Here is a 17605-nt window from a genome sequence, read left to right as displayed (position 1 = left end):
TTGCAAACATCTTTACAAAGGCTCTCACAGAGGTGAAGTTTACTAAACTTCAAATTATAGTTGGAGTTCAGGAAGTTGTCACTAATGGGGGATAGGCTCTAATGCCTCCTTCCTTATGCTATTATGTCATAATTGTACATCCTTCAATCCTATCCCAAGTTGTTCTTGAGGGGGGATGTTAGGATATTTCGACACGTAGGAAATAATTAAGTATAACTTGGACTAGTGTAGAGTTAGGTAAAGTGTGTTTCTTTACTATGTAATTTTGTAACTTACAATCTAACGGTCATGATATGTTCTAGACATGAAGTGATCTGATGATTCATTCTCTCCTCGGTATTACCGACACTTGATCTGTGGCTTAACACCTGATTGGTCCATGATCTCTATTTAAAGAGCATGGAGGGTCATTTGTACAGTGACCATTCTTGAGAGAAGCTTATGTAAATTTTCTTTCTTTTACATTAATAAATTTCCTAAAGTGGCCACGTTGGCTCAGGCTGTGGATTGTTTGAGGGTTTTAACCACGTCAAGAATAATGATGTATTGATCTATGATCAGTTTGTGAGCGGTGTCCTTTGGTGTTCTATTTGAGGAACTTACCCTGTAAATTCCTACAAATGTTAAGTAGGGCCATGGTTGACCATGGTTGATGTTCATATTAAGACAATCTTTATCACAATCTGATATTGCAACATGGTTGACTATGGTTGACCATGATTATAAACCAAAGAGATTTATATTAAACCCTAGGATTAATATTTTAAACCTTATGAATAAATAGTTTACCCTAGGAATATGAACCCTTAGATTAATAAACCTAATGGATTGATATTATAAACCCAAGCGATTAATACTAAAAAGTAAAGGGATTATAAACCCAAGGGAATAATATTAAACCCAAGGGATTAATATTATAAACCCAAGGTATATAAACCCTAAGCTAAATATTATAAACCCTAAAATAAAACATGGTTGATCATGGTTGATATTCACATTGACACAATCTTTGTCACAATGCGACATTGGACCATGGTTGACCATGGTTGATTTTCATATTGAGGTATTCTTTGGCACAATGCGATGTTCGCTGACACTTGACCATGGACGACCATGGTTGTCACAATGTGACGTTGGACCAAGAGATAATCTTTATCACAATGTGACCATGGTTATTGACAATGGTTGACTGTGATTGACCACAGTTTAATATAAATCTGTTGGTTTTATAATCCATTAGGTTTATAATATAAATTCCTTAAGCTTATAAATCCCCTGGGTTTATAATATTAATAATCACATACGTTTATATTATCCTTTTTTTTTTTTGCTAATGCAAGAGTCAGACCTTCTTTTTCATTAATGAAATACAAAATTTACATCAATCCATGAGGATTTGTGTACTAAGGAAGAGACCCAAAATACCAAATAGAGAACGGACTCAAGGCACAAGTCCCTACCCCTACAAACATAATACATCCCGCCTGGAACAAATTCATCCCACCAAGAATAAAAAGTAATAGTGCTTCCCGCCATCTTCCCGATAAGCCTCTAAAATCTTTACCGTTGTTCCTGCTGACCTCATCTAATGGTTGTGGCCAACTTCACAATGGTAAGAAGTGCGACACTTACCCCCTAGACCACCAACCTGCATGATCAATCCTAGCCGTCGATCCACCTCGTTTGATCCGACGACTGAGGATATAATCGCACCTGCCAATATCACTACACAATAGCGTGCGATGAGGGCGGTATTCTAGCCGCCCCACCACCACGTGTAGCCTGCTATATGGAATCGCTTCAAAATCGGAAATACCATATCTTGCTTGCGAGGCCCATGATCGCCAGAAAACCGCCCCAGACCCGGTATATCTTTCACGGATGGAAAACCCAGAATGCCCAGGATCCGGCCTTTCGATGTGTCTTCTCTTCCAAACCCAAGGAAAGAAGAAACACTCGCAAACCTACCTTTCTTCAAAGAACTCGAGCCACCCATCTAGTTACTACCTAGATTCGCTAAAAAAGTGTTCACCCGGGTTCCAATGGTCGAAAATGGCTTGCAACCCACTGAAGACCTGATAGTGGAAAATGTGAAAAACATAAAGCTCCTGAATCCACTCGACTCTGTCTCCATGGCTCTACTCTGAAACACGATCCTATCTTCATCTACTTGGTCATGAAAATTCACTTTTAAACTACTCTAAGGCGCTCTTACCAGCTCATCGCCACCCTGTTCTCTGTGCTGATCACACCTTGATTGGCCAGAAGATTAGCCAATTTATTAGTTGATCTTCGTACATGTTTGAAGCTAATTGTACGAAGGCTCTGGAGGTGATGCTGAATCCATTGAAAGCCCTGGATCAGCCTCTAGTTCCTTGAGACTTTTTCCGGCTTTGTTTCCCAGCTAATCCTTTTTACCGATTTGATAATTAACTCAAAATCAGCTTCAACAATCATATTTTGTCGGTTATCCTATTCTAGGAAATCCAAATATTGCTCCATAGCCATCAATTCTTCTATGTTATTGGTGGCTCTTCCTGAATGACAGTAGAAGATGAAAAGGACACTTCCATTCTCATCCCTTAACACACCTCCATAACCAGCGGTGCCCGGGTTGCCTTTTGAAGCCCCATCAATGTTGAATTTCAAAAAGCACTTAGGGGGAGGATGCCAGAAATCTTGCTTAGAATCTAGGGAGATTACTTTCCTATCCAGTCCCTGAGGAATAAGTCCCTACAAACCCAACACACTGAGAATTCTCAAATCAGCAACTAAAGGTGGGTTCTGAGGGAGAGTGCGCACAATAGTGCCGACTGTTTCCTTAAGATGTTTTAAGATCTGCTCAAAAAGGCATTGGGATGGCCTCTTTTCATTCTTGAAGATTCTATTGTTCCTTTCCTTCCAAACATTCCAAATAATGAAGCTTGGCATGATGGCCCATGCTGAGCCAAGAACTTCATTATCTGAAAAGTTTCTCCTCCAATTGTTTAGGGTATTGATGATACTCCCTTTGTCCCTATCAAACTGTTGGAAAATGGTGGTAAAAGAATCCCACAAACTGGAGGTGAAAATGCAATTGTTGAGAAGGTGCTCCATAGTTTTCTCTTGGGCTTCATAGAGCTGACATCTGGAAGGCCCCAGGACACCCCTCTTCCTAATATTATCCTAGGTCAGAATTTTCCTATGCTGAACCAGCCACATGAAGAGTTTAATTTTCATCCAGCCTTGATGTCTCCATAGGTCTTGCCAAATCTTATCCGGAGCTTGTAATTTTAGGTCAAGGAGAATGAGTTTTGCTTCCTTGAGATTAAAGGCACCTTCATTATTGTTGCCCCATCTTAGTTGGTCTTGCCCCTTTGAAAACAAAATCTTCCTTTGTTCTAACACTTTCTTAGAGCCTTAGCTTTACCCTTCAGGGGGTTATCATCCCTATATTCAAAGTTCCTCTAGGTTCTCCATTTTCCAATACTGTTGGTTTGAGCCCAAACTTCTTTTACTTTAGATAACCCTTTGGTATCTGTCACTTCCTTGAGATCCCTCAAGTCTTGTTTTAACAAAATAGGTTCTTGTTGCCATCTATCCTCCCAGAATAAGGTTAGGCTTCCCTCTCTGATTTCCTAGAAGTTGTTACCTTGAACTAAGCCCCGATTATCCCAGGCCTTATTCCAAATGTGGGAGCCCTTTATGTTTCCATACATTCTGATTAGATCATTGTTTTGCCAAGCGCTAACATATTTTTCTTTCCAAATCATTACCCATTGAGCCTTTGGGTCTTTTACACATCGCCACCATAGTTTGGCTCCTAAAACCTTGCTTAGAATCTCAGGATCATCCAATCAAAGCCCTCCATAGTTTTAGGTTTATAGATTTTTTCCCATGCTACCAAGGCCTATTTCTTTTTTTCCTCCCCCTTGCCCCAAAGAAAGTCTCTTTGTATGGTTCTAAATTGATGCAGGTCTCCTTTTGGTGTTGGAAGAGCTGATAGCATGAAGACTGGGATTGATTGTAGGATAGCCTTGGTTAGCACTAACCTACCAGCCAAGTTTAAAGATATAATAGTCCATTTCCTGATTTTATCTTGCAATTTGTTAGTCACTGGCTCCAAAATGTTCTTATATAAAGGTTTAGCCATTAGAGGAACTCCCAAATATTTTGAAGGGAGGATCTCCCTTTGGAAGCACAAAATTCTGGAAATATTTCTCTGAATAGCAATGTGAGTATTAAAGAAAAAATATTAGATCTGGTGAGATTAACTTCCATACCCGAAGCCATGGAAAATTCTCCCAGGATTTGCTTGTAAGCTAGAGCTTCTTTGACCGTGGGGATACCCTGCAGCATGGTATCATCAACAAATTGTTGATGTGTTAATGCCTGACCATATTCAAAAAGTTGGAGACCTTTGACTTTACCAACCAATTTAGCATGCTTGATAGATCGACCCAGCCCTTCCATCATGAGAATAAAGAGAAAGGAAGAGATTGGATCTCCCTACATGAGGCCTCTTGAAGGAAGAAAAGTCTTCGAGGGAGAGCCATTAACAAGAATTGAAAAGCTGGGAGAAGTGACTAGGGCCATTACCCATCTGATCTAGTTATGATCAAACCCAAAAGCAATGAGAACTTTCCTGATATAGGTCCAATTCAGCTTATCATAAGCTTTGGCTATATCCAATTGCATGATCATTCCAACCTTCCTATTGATTTTCAGTGAGTGCACCACCTCATGAGCTTGAATGATGTTGTTGAGGATTTGCCTACCTTCCACATATCCAGATTGTTCAACCGACACTAGGGTAGGAAGAAGAGGTTTGAGTCTATTGGCCACTATTTTGGATATTATCTTGTAGACCACATTGCACAAGGCAATGGGTCTAAACCTATCAGGAGACTGAGCCAAATCCTATTTAGGGATCAGGGAGATAAAGGTGGTATTAAGAGCCTTCAATATGGTTTTGTCCCTCCTGGAGTCTTCCACTACATTCAGAATGTCCTGTTTGACTATATTCCAGCAAGATTTAAAGAAATATACATTGAATCCCTCCAGGCCCGGTGCCTTACCATTTTGCATTTCTTTTAGGACCTCACTAACCTCCTCTTCCAACACTGGTCTATTAAGGTTGAAATTGTCCTCCCTGGAAACCAGCTTGGGTATATGTCTTGATATAACCCTGATGGATTGATCTCTATTTAAACATGTTTCTTGAGCAATACCACGAAAGTGCTGAACCAGCACTGCTTCTATTTCTTCATGAGAATTAAGGAGGTTACCTCTCTCATTCTTGATTGAGGAAATCCTGTTGTGAGCTCTATTCGCCATAGTGGATCTGTGGAAAAATCCAATGTTACATTCTCCTTCTTTTATCCATTGCACTCTGGATTTTTGTCTCCAAAAAATCTCCTCTTGTTTGCATAAGTTCTCCCATTCTTGATGATATTTGGTAGCCTGATCACTTCTATCTATATCAAAACCCTCCATGATAAGGGTTTGGTTGAGTTCCTGCATTTTCCCCTCAACATATTTTTTTGCTTCAAAAATATTGCAATATTCCTTCTTGTTCCACTCCTTAAGCCTGAGTTTAATGTGTTTTAGTCTTTTTTGAAGAAGGAAAATTCTTGTGCCCTGTATATTCAAATCTTCTTCCCACCAGTTGGCTATGTTGTTAATAAAATATGGGTGGGAGAGCCAGATGTTTCCAAATCTGAAAGTTCTATTCCTGGGGGTACCAATGCCCTGAATTTCCTATTGCACCGGCCAGTGATCATAGCCTCCAAAGGGGAGAACTGTTGCAACTATGTCCTTATCCTTGAGCATAAGATCCTCTGAGATTATGAATCTGTCTAATTTGGAGGCTACCTGAGACTCTCCTCCTCTTTTATTATTCCAAGTAAAGGTACCATTACTCATTACAATATCCACTAGCTTCATATTGTCTATGAAGGTTTGAAATGCCCAAGAGTCTTTATTTAGAATTCTGGTACCCCCTTTTTTCTCCAACAACGATTTGATCATATTGAAATCACCCCCCAAGATCCAAGGGATTCTTGCATGTCTTTCCCTGAGATCCTCTAGGGAATCTAGAAGCTTGAGTTTACCATCCATTCTTTAGGGGCCATACACATTCGTGACCAGGTAGATTTCCTTATCTCCCACAGGTTGAATGACCACTGAAAGATAATCCCTAGATGCCTCTGCATCTATAATGTCAATTTTTTGGGGGTTCCAAAGTGTGAGAATGCCTCTTGCTGTATTCTCTACTTTGACTTCCAGAAACTCAAATCTATTGAGCCATTTGCTATGAATCTCTTTTATTTTTTGAATGGAACATTTAGTTTCCTGGATGAAGATCACATCCAGAGCTTCTTGTTTCATCCTATTGCTAAGTAATCTTTGTTACTGCCTAGACCCCTAATATTCCAAGAAGTGAACTTCATAATTAAATATTCTTAAAGGAGTAACTGGATAGTTCTTTCATCTTACTTGAGTCTATCATTAGCTTTCCACATTCCATCAGAACCTCATTCTGCTTTTTCCTGCCTCTTTTCTTTCCTAGGTTTCTAGATGCTAATCCTGGTGTGGTTTTCATTGCCTTCACCCCTTCGTTGCCCTGCCTTTCCTTATTCCCTTACTTTTCTAACTCTATGGTTTGATTTTTCCATATGAACAGCTGTTGAACTTTGTTGAACTCCTCTGGAGGTAACGAGTCCACTCCCTCCCTGGTTCCTCGATTCAGGAATCCTTCTAGATCTAGATTCTCTTTCTCAAGAATCTCCTGTAGCTCGTGGTCTTACATCTCCATCTCACTTTGAGTCATTTCCTGGTCCATTTCTAGTTCTGTGTCACTCATCATTACTTCTTTTTGTTTATTGATGTTTTGTGTTTTCTCATTATCTTCTCCGTTCTCCTCCTCCACTGGACTACCTCCCTTGGCCTGATCTGCTTTCGTTGTCACCTCTTCCTCTTCTAGTGCTTGAAACTTGTTTTGACTGACCTGTTGTCATTCTGTTTGATGTGGCTTCGATCCCCTTTTGCTCCCTTTTCCTTTCTAGACCACTTTGTGAAAACTTTCTGTATCTTTCATGGTGTTAATTTTACTCTTGTTTTCTATTTTACTGAGAGGGAAATCTCTAAATAGGTGCCCATGCTCATGGCATTTGTGACATCTAAATGGAATGTTTTCATAATCCACTGTTTGCACCCATTCTTCATCAAACACTTTCAAGATTACCTCATCCGGCATAGCTCCAGAAAGATCCATCTCCACACATATTCTTGCAAAGGATGTGTATTTTCCCTTTCTAGTGGCTTCAAAATCTTTGACAAAATTCCCTAACTTATTTCCTATGGCAGATAAGGATTCCAATTGCCAAAAATCCAGAGGTAGAGAGTAGAGTCTAACCCAAACCAGGACCGAGGTAAAAGTTTCACGTTCTGGTACAAAATTCATAACCCATGGTCGCATATACGGGCCTGCAGTTGCATAAAAGTAGGGCCCTCTTCAAACACTATGTCCTTATCTTCAATATTTGCAAAGACTACGGTAAAGAATCCCTTTGACCCAAGATGTAGTTCGACGCTTCCTTTTAGTTTCCAGTGGTATTTAATCCATGTTTGTAAAGCTTTTTCAGTGGGCCATAAGCCCATGGATTTACAAATGATTGCATAGGTCTGCATGTGGTCTCTATGCGCCTGCAGAGTAGGATCATTCAAAACTACTCTGGGAGAGATTGTAGTTTTGGGTTTGCATGGTCCCTTTTGTGCTGTCTTTTGTTCCCTGTTCCTTGTCCTCTTCCTCGCTTTCTTTAGTGTTGTTATTCTCCCTGGATTTAGAACCATCCTGCTCGTCTTCCCTATTTCTTTGCCTTCCAACTGAAGGACCCCTATCCTCTTCTACTGGTTTTTTACCTCTGCTAGCCACTGCCTACTTGTAGGAGGGAGTGGAGCTCCCTCCTTTACGTCCTTCCATGGAGAACAAACTCTGCAAGCCTATAACCCTAGCTTAAAAATAGCCGCTCCCGGCCCCCACCTCTACTATGGAAACTATCCTCCACATACGTTTATATTATCAATCCCAAGGGTTTATATTATTAATCTCTTGGATTCTAAATATTAATCCTTTTGGTTTTAAATATTAAACCTTTGAGTTTATAATAATAATCTCTTGGATTTATAATATTAATCCTTTGTATTTAATATTATTTTCTAAGATTTATAATGTGTTAGGTTTTTAATATTAATAATATCTTTCATTAATAATATGAATATTAATAATATTATTATTATTATATTATTATAATATAATAATAAACTTTATAAATTGTCATTTTAATGGTTATATTTATTATCATATTTATAATATAATGATAACCATGCTTATAATTATTATTATTTATTAATAATTTATAATTATTATTATTATTATTATTATTATTATTATTATTATTGGTTTTTAGTATTAATATTTATATTATTTTTAAATATTAATTTTTAATATTTATATTTTTTATTAAATATTAATTTTTCATATTTATATTCATATTTTTTTAATGGGTTAATTATTAATAATTATAATTATAATTATAATTATAATAAATATTTATATTTATATTTATATTTTTAAATAATAATAATAATGATAATATATAATTTATAAATAATAATAAAATTATTAATATTAATATCAATAAATATATAATAATAAATATGGTTTATACATGCTTACAAATGTTTATCAACCACATTTATTGTGGTTGTACTATTTTATATCTTATATGTGTTTAAATTAAATTTTCAGTATATAAATAAAGAATAGTATATAAGTTTATTAAAATTATCATAAGAATATTATATATTAGTGAAAATTGATTGGGTTTTCAATCTATAATTATTAAAAAAAAAATTAACACATATAACAGGTTTGGAAAAAACTAATAATATTATTAAAATTATGTTAAATATTAATACAAGATAAAAATAATAATAAATAATTAAGTCCCAAGGGTTAGCTTAGTTGGTCAAAAACCGTGCCCCTCCATTGGGAGGTCACAGGGTCAAATCCACCTGAAGCCCTTGGGGTCAGGTCTTGCAGTAGGCCGAGGGGCGATTTAGCTCAGCTATAGCGTACTCGTGAACCACATGCAAAAAAAAAAAGATAAAAGAATAATTAATTAACACAAAAAGATAGAAAGCTTAAACATATAACATAGTTTAATATGATATTTTAGTGGATGCTTTATTATTATTAATTGCCAAGGTAACTCGTGAACCACATGCAAAAAAAAAGATAAAAGAATAATTAATTAACACAAAAAGATAGTAAGCTTAAACATATAACATAGTTTAATATGATATTTTAGTGGATGCTTTATTATTATTAATTGCCAAGGTAAAATTCTAGCAATCTATTTGTTTGTTGATCATTATTGATTTAGCATTGACCAATGCAATTTATAATGTTTAAGTTTGAAAAACAAATATTTATGTTTCAATGTTATTGCAAAAAAATAGTTTTTAATTGGATCATAATTTGAAGGTCTTTTTGTAGCCTAAGCAGTGTGGATAAGTGCCTCAAATTTTTCTGCCATAATTTTTGGATGCAGTTGCAATGTTTATGCTATGAATTTTATATATTTGTGGAGTGATTTTTCATTGTTAAGCTTCATATGAAAACCAACCAAATTGAAATCTTTGTAAATAACATATTTACCACCTGTTCACCATAATTTAAGAAAATATTTGTATAAAAATAGATAGGAATAAGATTTAAATAAATATAGGAGTAAAAATGTCAATGTGCAAATTTACTAGTAGTTACTATCCACTAAAATTTGTGTAACTCCTTGCCTCTTAGTTGGAAATTAATTTTTCCATTTTATATATTAATTTGCAGTTTTTATGAAAGAATAATATCCACTTAAGTGGCAAGGACTAAGCTTCCCTGCACCACTTGTTCCTTAGGCAATATTCTAGCAATGACTAAGCTTTCGTGCATGGCTTGTTCCTTCGGAAACATTCTAGCAATAGTTTTTCTTGTTTTTTACCAGTGCAAGTTATAATATTTAACTTTGAACAACAATTATTTTTTTTTAATTATTGGAAAAAAATTCAAACATTTGATTGAACTATAACTTCAATCTAAGATTGCAAATCTTTACTCCTTAGTAGGCAATTAATTTTTCCACTTCATATGTCAATTTGCAATTTTTGAAAAAAATAACTTCCAAATCAATAAATAAAACTATACTACTATACCATACTTATTAATTTTAAAAATCATTCAATTCTGCTGCTCTAAAGGAAAAATGATACTTATTAATTAAAAAGTCAATTAAAAAAATCATTCTATTCTGCTGCTTTAAAGGAAAAATGATTATTCATAATAATATTCTCCAAACTTTATAAAAATACATCACCTATATTTCAAGAACGTAAGTACTCATTTAAGACATTGAATATATATAGTCGTCGACACTTTCAACTCAATCCCGAGAGAACATATATTTCCCATAACCATTGGATGGACAAAATCCAATTTCAACCGATGATGACATTGTTGTGAAACACTTACCTTTTTTTAATGATCGTTTTATCACTTAAAAACCGTCCACTTTGTATAATCGCTTATTCACTTAACAATCGATTGGATGGAATCACATATTTTGCTTTCGTTAACGGATCAATAATGAGAATAAATAGTAATAATAAATATAATTATTAAAATTCAAATAAATATATAAGAATTTTTAGGTTTGGTAAAGCATATAGTAATATGCAAAATGTTTTATCTCATAACAATGAATTAAATATTATACGTTGAAATATACATTTTCACATTAATATTATAGAGAGTGAGATATACATTTTTACATTAATAAATAGAGAATGAGATATATATTTTTACGTTAATATTATAGAAGTTAAGATATATATTTTTATATTTAAATGGTGTAAATTTCGATACATATTTAATGGTGTATATTGTAATTTATATAGTATTGAATGTATATGTGTGAGGAATATATTGTTTTTTTTATTATAGTTTATTGAGTTTATGTTATTTATATATATATATTTTGTTGTAATCAAGATTGGAATTTGAAAAATATTATATTTTGGTTTGTAATCATAAAATTTAGAATGTAATTATCTCTAAAAATTGATAATTTATAGTTACTATAAAATGATTTTATATATCTATATATATATATACACCATGGTGAATCAACTAGGCAAGGCCGAAGATTATATTAAGGTTGTATTTCTCTTTTTTTTTTATTTCAAACTCCCAAGAAAGTTAACAATATCAATAATTTTCCTACTATTTTGGTGTCCAGTAACTTTGATAAATCTGCGTAAATATATTTATTTAACTGAGCATAAAGTATGTTCAAAGTAAGTTATCTGGTTTACCAACTCTTTGTCTATTTTGGAAAAAAACCCAGAATTTTAATTTAGTTATCAATTTTAAACCATGACTTTGTAACAAAATTTATTTATAAATTAATATTCTAAATTAGGTGAATCCCATAGCTCATGATCTTATATTATATATATATATATATATATATATATATATATATATATAAAGTTTGGATGCTTATTAATGTTTATTAGTCATATAATTGATATGGTTATGTTAGTTCTACGAGTATCAATTTAAACATCAAATTAATATGTTAAGATTCAAATACAAAAAAACTTACAACACAGTTTGAACACATAAATAAATCAAAACCTACCTTATCAAATATCAGATTAAAAAAAAAAAAAAAACTTACTACATAACTTAAACACATATATAGGTCAAAATCTACCTTATAGCTTTGCAATTTATATTGACTAAATTACCAAAAGTAGTATTGACGTCTGTCATAAAAGTCGAAAAGTTAATAATGAGCGGTGAGCTTAAATCGATTGCAGATTCCCTGAATATTTGGGAATCCGACGGACATAAACACGGTCAAAAAAGCCATGTCTGTCAGTTTCAATCTACTTAAAGATGCCCTTCAATCTACTTAAAGATGCCCAATAATGACAGCAATATAACTGATGACAGCAATCTAACTGTTAAACGTTTTTGGTAATTTATCCACTATCATAATCTTGCCAATAGAGATCCCTTGACCGAATTCAAATTTTGGATTTCCACGGACTTGATATGAAGCTTGGCATGAACGGAAAATTCCATTGCCAGTAGCCGGACTGCCCACGGATTTTTCCGTTTCCGTGGGCGGATAACGCTTGCTTTAATCTCCCTTAAAATAAACAGCCACTCTCACAAAATTCTCTTAATGGACCTTCATTCGTTGTTGTCCACCTCTATAGCCTGCCATTTATCTATTAAGATTTCTGTAATTTTATATATTAAAGTTATTCATCTGTTTTTTAATCATTAATGACAACAACCTGACAATGTTGAACAGGTCAGCATGATCTTTTCTTTATATAAAGTAGCGGCTATAAAATCGTCGCAGAATATGAAGTTTTCCATATTGCTATGGAAACCACTTCTTCATTACATGGGCTTTTTTTCCGCGTCCCTCACAGACATTCCCGATCATTGCTTCTTGTCGCCAACCCGACTTTACTTTATCTTTGCTTTTAACGTGGCAGCCTAGCACTTCTCCTCGACACCTCAGGCACCACATATCTTCATTTTGTTTTGATCAGGTGTTTACAGTCATCATCCAATGGTCCATTATTGCTTCAAACAGTACCTGTCCATTAAGGATAAATGGACAACCTGGTTTTTGTTTACCCGAGTGCAGAAAATGTGGATCATGAAACCGCAGGTATTGCATTGAAAGTTAATTAGTTGGGAGAGTATAAAGGGAGGAGGACATCAGAAGCTGCAGCCTCATTCTGCATTGACAACTTGTAGATAGGGTAGGGAAGATTTGGAGGTTGTTGCAAATTTTGTGATCAATGGGGAAGCTAATTGAGAAAGTAAAACCCTATGTAGCAATGGTATCCCTGCAGTTTGGATATGCAGGCATGGCTATTATCAGTAAGGTCGCTCTTAACAGAGGGATGAATCACTTCGTGCTTGTAGTGTACAGGCAGACCGTGGCTACCGTTGTTCTTGCTCCTTTTGCTTTCTTCTTTGAAAGGTATTCTATTTGGTTTCTCAATATGTAGGTAAGTGATTATGTTTGAGATTGTGGGTTTTCATAGTTCAAGTTAATATAGGATGATATATGGTTGTTTCGAAAAAAATGTGGACGGTTGATAACATCTCGAGTGGATGTTTTACCTGAAGATGAGTGGAACGTCCACTGGAACTTTGGAAGTTTCATTAGCAATCCACATATTTTCCATAAGCAACAATATATGATGATATGCAGTAGTCATGTGTTTCCACTTTCAGCTGACTTCAATGTATTGCAGGAACGTGAGGCCCAAACTGAAATTTTCCATATTCTGCCAAATTTTTGTACTGGGTTTGTTAGAGTATGTATTATTTCACAATTTCATGCTTTTCACTCTTTTTTCACATAATAAATATGTCAATTTCAATTTTGATTGTCTTTATCTAAGAATATTTTAAAGTCGATAGCTCCGGTTCATCAGATCTCAAAAGATTATGAAAATCTACCCATCTAAATAAAAATGTCTACCTAAAAATTAGTTTAAAATGTTTTTAATTCATTGCGTGCTTGCAGGCCAGTAATGGATCAGAATTTCTATTACCTCGGTTTGAAATTGACTTCTCCAACATATGCAGTTACATTGATTAATGTTCTCCCTGCTATGACTTTTGTTATGGCCCTTCTCTTCAGGTAATCTCATCATTGCTACTTTCAAATGGTTTTTTTTCCCTCAGAACTTGATCATTTTTATTTGGTTTTCATATTTTGAAAATATTTTAGAATCTAACCAACACAAACAACAACAATCATTTAATTCAATTTTTATTCATCGAATTCAAAAATATTTCCAAAATCTACATTTTCATCAAACAAATAGTTCAGTTTATTCTTTTGATAGAACATCGTATTTGTGTAGAATGGAGAGCTTGAATATAAAAAAAATCCGCAGCCAAGCAAAGATAGTGGGAACGGTCGTGTGCGTAGGTGGGGCAATGCTGATGACATTATACAAAGGTCCCATTCTACAGTTGCATTGGTCTCTACATCACAGTTCCAAAGATAACCACACATCTGCTGCAGCAGCTGCGAGTGACAGTAAAGAGTGGATGATAGGCACCCTTCTCATACTTGCAGCCACTCTTTCTTGGTCTGCCATGTTTATCCTCCAGGTCATCATTTCTCTTTCACATCTTTGTCTCTCAAAATACATATGATGAATTGACATACTGAAATTAACAATTTTGGGTGTGCAGGCTGCAGTACTGAAGAAATATTGTGCTCCACTATCCGTGGCCACCTTAATATGTTTTCTGGGAGCATTGCAGGGAACCGTTCTCGGCGTAGCTCTTGTACACGAACCTTCTCAGTGGGCATTAAGATGGGACATCAACCTTCTCACTGCAGTCTACACTGTAAGTTTGGCTGATACTGATGCTTTTTTATTCAGACTTGAATTCAAGAATCGGAAATGGGATATATACAGTGAATATATGAAGTATCCTTGGGTGCAGGGAGTGGTGGGGTCAGCAATTGCATATTACGTACAAGGTTTGTGCATGCGCTTAAAAGGGCCTGTATTTGCCACAGCATTCAGTCCGTTGATGATGATAATTGTGGCAATTATGGGCTCTATCATTCTCTCCGAGCATATCTTTGTGGGCAGGTTCGTTTCTGATTTCTTTTTCAACCCTTCAAATTGAAATCCAAGTTTAATAATAATAAAAAATTGAGGCAAATTTTGCATGTTTCTACGTTTTATCACAATGAATACAGTGTGGTGGGAGGAGTAATGATCGCTGTAGGGCTATACTCTGTTCTGTGGGGAAAGGCGAAGGATAGCAAGTTGATGTCAACGGATCAAAATCGCTTGGAGGTACACTCCAATTCTCAAGAAGCGGTTCATGAAAACGAAAGTAAGGTGGATGACATAGAAGCTGGTTCAGAGCAGCTAGTGACTGAGGGACCCCAACGTCATGAATTCAATGGTGGAGACACGGCCATTTCTATCACTGAAAACGACAATACAAAAACGTAAACGTCGCTGTCAATTAGTGTTTGCAACAGCGGTTGCAGTATAGGTGGTTCAAAATAAGCAATCGGAGAAACATGGAGCTCTCAGCCGCCTCGATTTCAACAAACGGTTTTTCAAATGTCCATAGAGAGCTGCCTTCAATGTTTGTTTCGGCGCTGTTATGCAAATACTTTCTAGGTAGCCATTCAACATTATTGTTTTTATTTACAAGGCAAATTAGTTTGTTTGAGCAGGGTTTAGTCTTAGTCAGATTTAAATTTTATAAAGAAGATTTGAATATAGAAATTGTTTTAGGGAATTACACTATCCCTAAAGTTCATCTATATAGAAATTGTTTTAGGAAATTACACTATCTCTAAAGTTCATCTAAATTCACACAATTTTGATGATAACATTTTATCATAAATTGATCTTTTTCTGGAGCTGGCCCTAACATCTTACTACTCTCATCTTTTTTTTTTGAAATGGAACGGGCTAGTTCCCAAAAGAAGCATTATGGGCCCTCTTTTTTATACATATACATGTCAGACAAGCTGACAACTGTCACATCATATTTACATTCACATTACAAACCACATTGTTGTACATATACATGTCAGACAAGCTGACAACTGTCACATCATATTTACATTCACATTACAAACCACATTGTAACAAATATATGCTGCTGCCCAGCATCCCGAATAAAAACCTGATAAAGAGCATAGCAACAGACAACCCCAACCATTCTATCATGCACTTGCATGCTTCCTACTACTCTCATCCCTACAAAATAAATAAATACGTATTACCATTTTCATCGCTTTCCAAGAAATCTATTAGCGTTTTGCCCCTAGGATTATAAATATTTAAATTTATTTTATACTAAAATATTCATTTTAAATACTTAGACTTCCTAACTTTTTTGGAAAATTCTATGTTATTATCAATTTCTATTAAAAAGGTAACACCATCGATAACTTAGAATGTTGCATATTAATATCATTATTGATTGCTGAGATTTTTTACACTAAATATTTTAGGAGTCGTTTTAAATCCAATAACTAGATGAACTTTTCGATGTGATGATATATTTTATTGATCGATTCCAAACATCGATTATTAAAATATTTAATATAAAATTGTCAATTCCAATTATATATCCAGTTATTAAATTTGAAACATTAACTACTAAAATTTCTATCCTGGATGTAACCTTAAAAAATATCAGCAAACTCTCACTTTTCGCACATAATTTCGAAATCAACCAATATCAATACTTTACGATATATATGACATCTACATTGTGAAGTTTTCCATGTGGACAAACTCTTTGATGACTTGGATTGAAAACATACCACGTGGCTAGCCAGGTATACAATGAATAAATATATAAGATGATTTCAATAAGTCGCCCTTCAACACGAAAACGAGTTCATTTGTAAGTTATTCTCCATGAAATGTTGGTGCTTAGTTTTAAGGGGTTAATATTTGATGTTAATAAGGTTATTTTAATAATAATTCTGGAATAAAAAATTATAATTTAATAAAATTTTCAAATTTTACAAAATATTATAAATTATTTTAGACAATATAATATAAAATAAGAGTAATAAGTAAATTGATATATTTAAATAAATTAATATAGAGAGTTGTGCAATGTTAACTTTTGTATTATTTAATTTAATAAATAATAAAAAAAATAAAATTTTGTAAAATTTTGAATTAATATAATTTTTATTAATTTATTTTTAAAAATATTATTTATATAGATGTGTGGGGGTGATGATCTAGACAAATGAGGTTTATGATACTTTAAGAAACAAGCAAATTAATTGAGATTTTTTAGTATATTATTTTTATCACTGAATCAAGTTAAGAAGGTTGGTAGTGTGGCAAATGTTTTGGAAATGTGAATGGATGTGAGTAAGAGTTGGGCAATCCAACATAAGGTGTTTTTCATCTTCAACCCTAAAGAAGGTTAACAATGTCATAAATGTTTTGGAAATGGGAATGAATGGGAGTAATAGTCCGGCAATCAGGGGAAGGTGTTTTTCATCTTCAAACCTCTTAGTATCACATACTAAGTTCTTTCATGGCACAGTGTTTTGGGGATAGACCAACACCCATTTTCACTTCAAAGCTCATAGGAGTTAGTTATTACGATTGCAATGATCATCTTCTTCTTAGCACTAATTAAGATAGACAGATAATTCTTGTTAGATAGAATGGGGTTGATCAGCTCCTTATAGTACTCTAGTTTCATTTTCCTCCCTAGTTCTTTATCAACCCACAATTTGACTCTCAATTTGGAAGTAATTATATTTTTAATATTATCTTTATTCTTCAAGATGATATTCTCATATATAAAATATAAGTTGTGTAATTTTATATTTAAAAAGATTATCTTTTTATTAATTTATTTTATAAAAAATATAATTAAAAACTATATAAATATTTTAAAAATAATAATAAACACGCATTAAAAGGGAGTAAAATAAAGATCATT

At 34.2% G+C, this 17605-nt stretch overlaps 1 protein-coding gene across 1 annotated transcript; it reads left to right on the top strand.

The window, feature by feature from the left end:
* Window positions 1-12876: 12876 nt before the first annotated feature.
* LOC149239291 (WAT1-related protein At5g07050-like) lies at window positions 12877-15252 on the top strand. The gene is made up of 7 exons (XM_089367111.1): window positions 12877-13106; window positions 13384-13446; window positions 13659-13775; window positions 14002-14254; window positions 14339-14497; window positions 14597-14748; window positions 14859-15252. The coding sequence occupies exons 1-7, from the start codon at window positions 12922-12924 to the stop codon at window positions 15118-15120; spliced, it is 1191 nt and encodes a 396-aa protein (XP_089223237.1). The 5' UTR covers window positions 12877-12921; the 3' UTR covers window positions 15121-15252.
* Window positions 15253-17605: the final 2353 nt, after the last annotated feature.

The sequence above is a fragment of the Pinus tabuliformis genome, chromosome 8 (assembly GCF_031772625.1).
Source record: "Pinus tabuliformis cultivar Carrire ecotype Pingquan chromosome 8, CPIR1, whole genome shotgun sequence".
Taxonomy (NCBI): Eukaryota; Viridiplantae; Streptophyta; class Pinopsida; order Pinales; family Pinaceae; genus Pinus; species Pinus tabuliformis.
Note: the sequence above shows the minus strand (reverse complement) of the source record. Positions and strands in the feature narration are given on the sequence as shown.

What these genes read in the sequence shown, in the direction of transcription:
- LOC149239291 (XM_089367111.1), top strand. Translation starts at nt 12,922, where the DNA reads ATGGGGAAGCTAATTGAGAAAGTAAAACCCTATGTAGCAATGGTATCC. An exon ending in CTGCCATGTTTATCCTCCAG is followed by an intron (nt 14,255 to 14,338) that starts GTCATCATTTCT and finishes TTGGGTGTGCAG; the next exon opens with GCTGCAGTACTGAAGAAATA. An exon ending in TTCTCACTGCAGTCTACACT is followed by an intron (nt 14,498 to 14,596) that starts GTAAGTTTGGCT and finishes CCTTGGGTGCAG; the next exon opens with GGAGTGGTGGGGTCAGCAAT.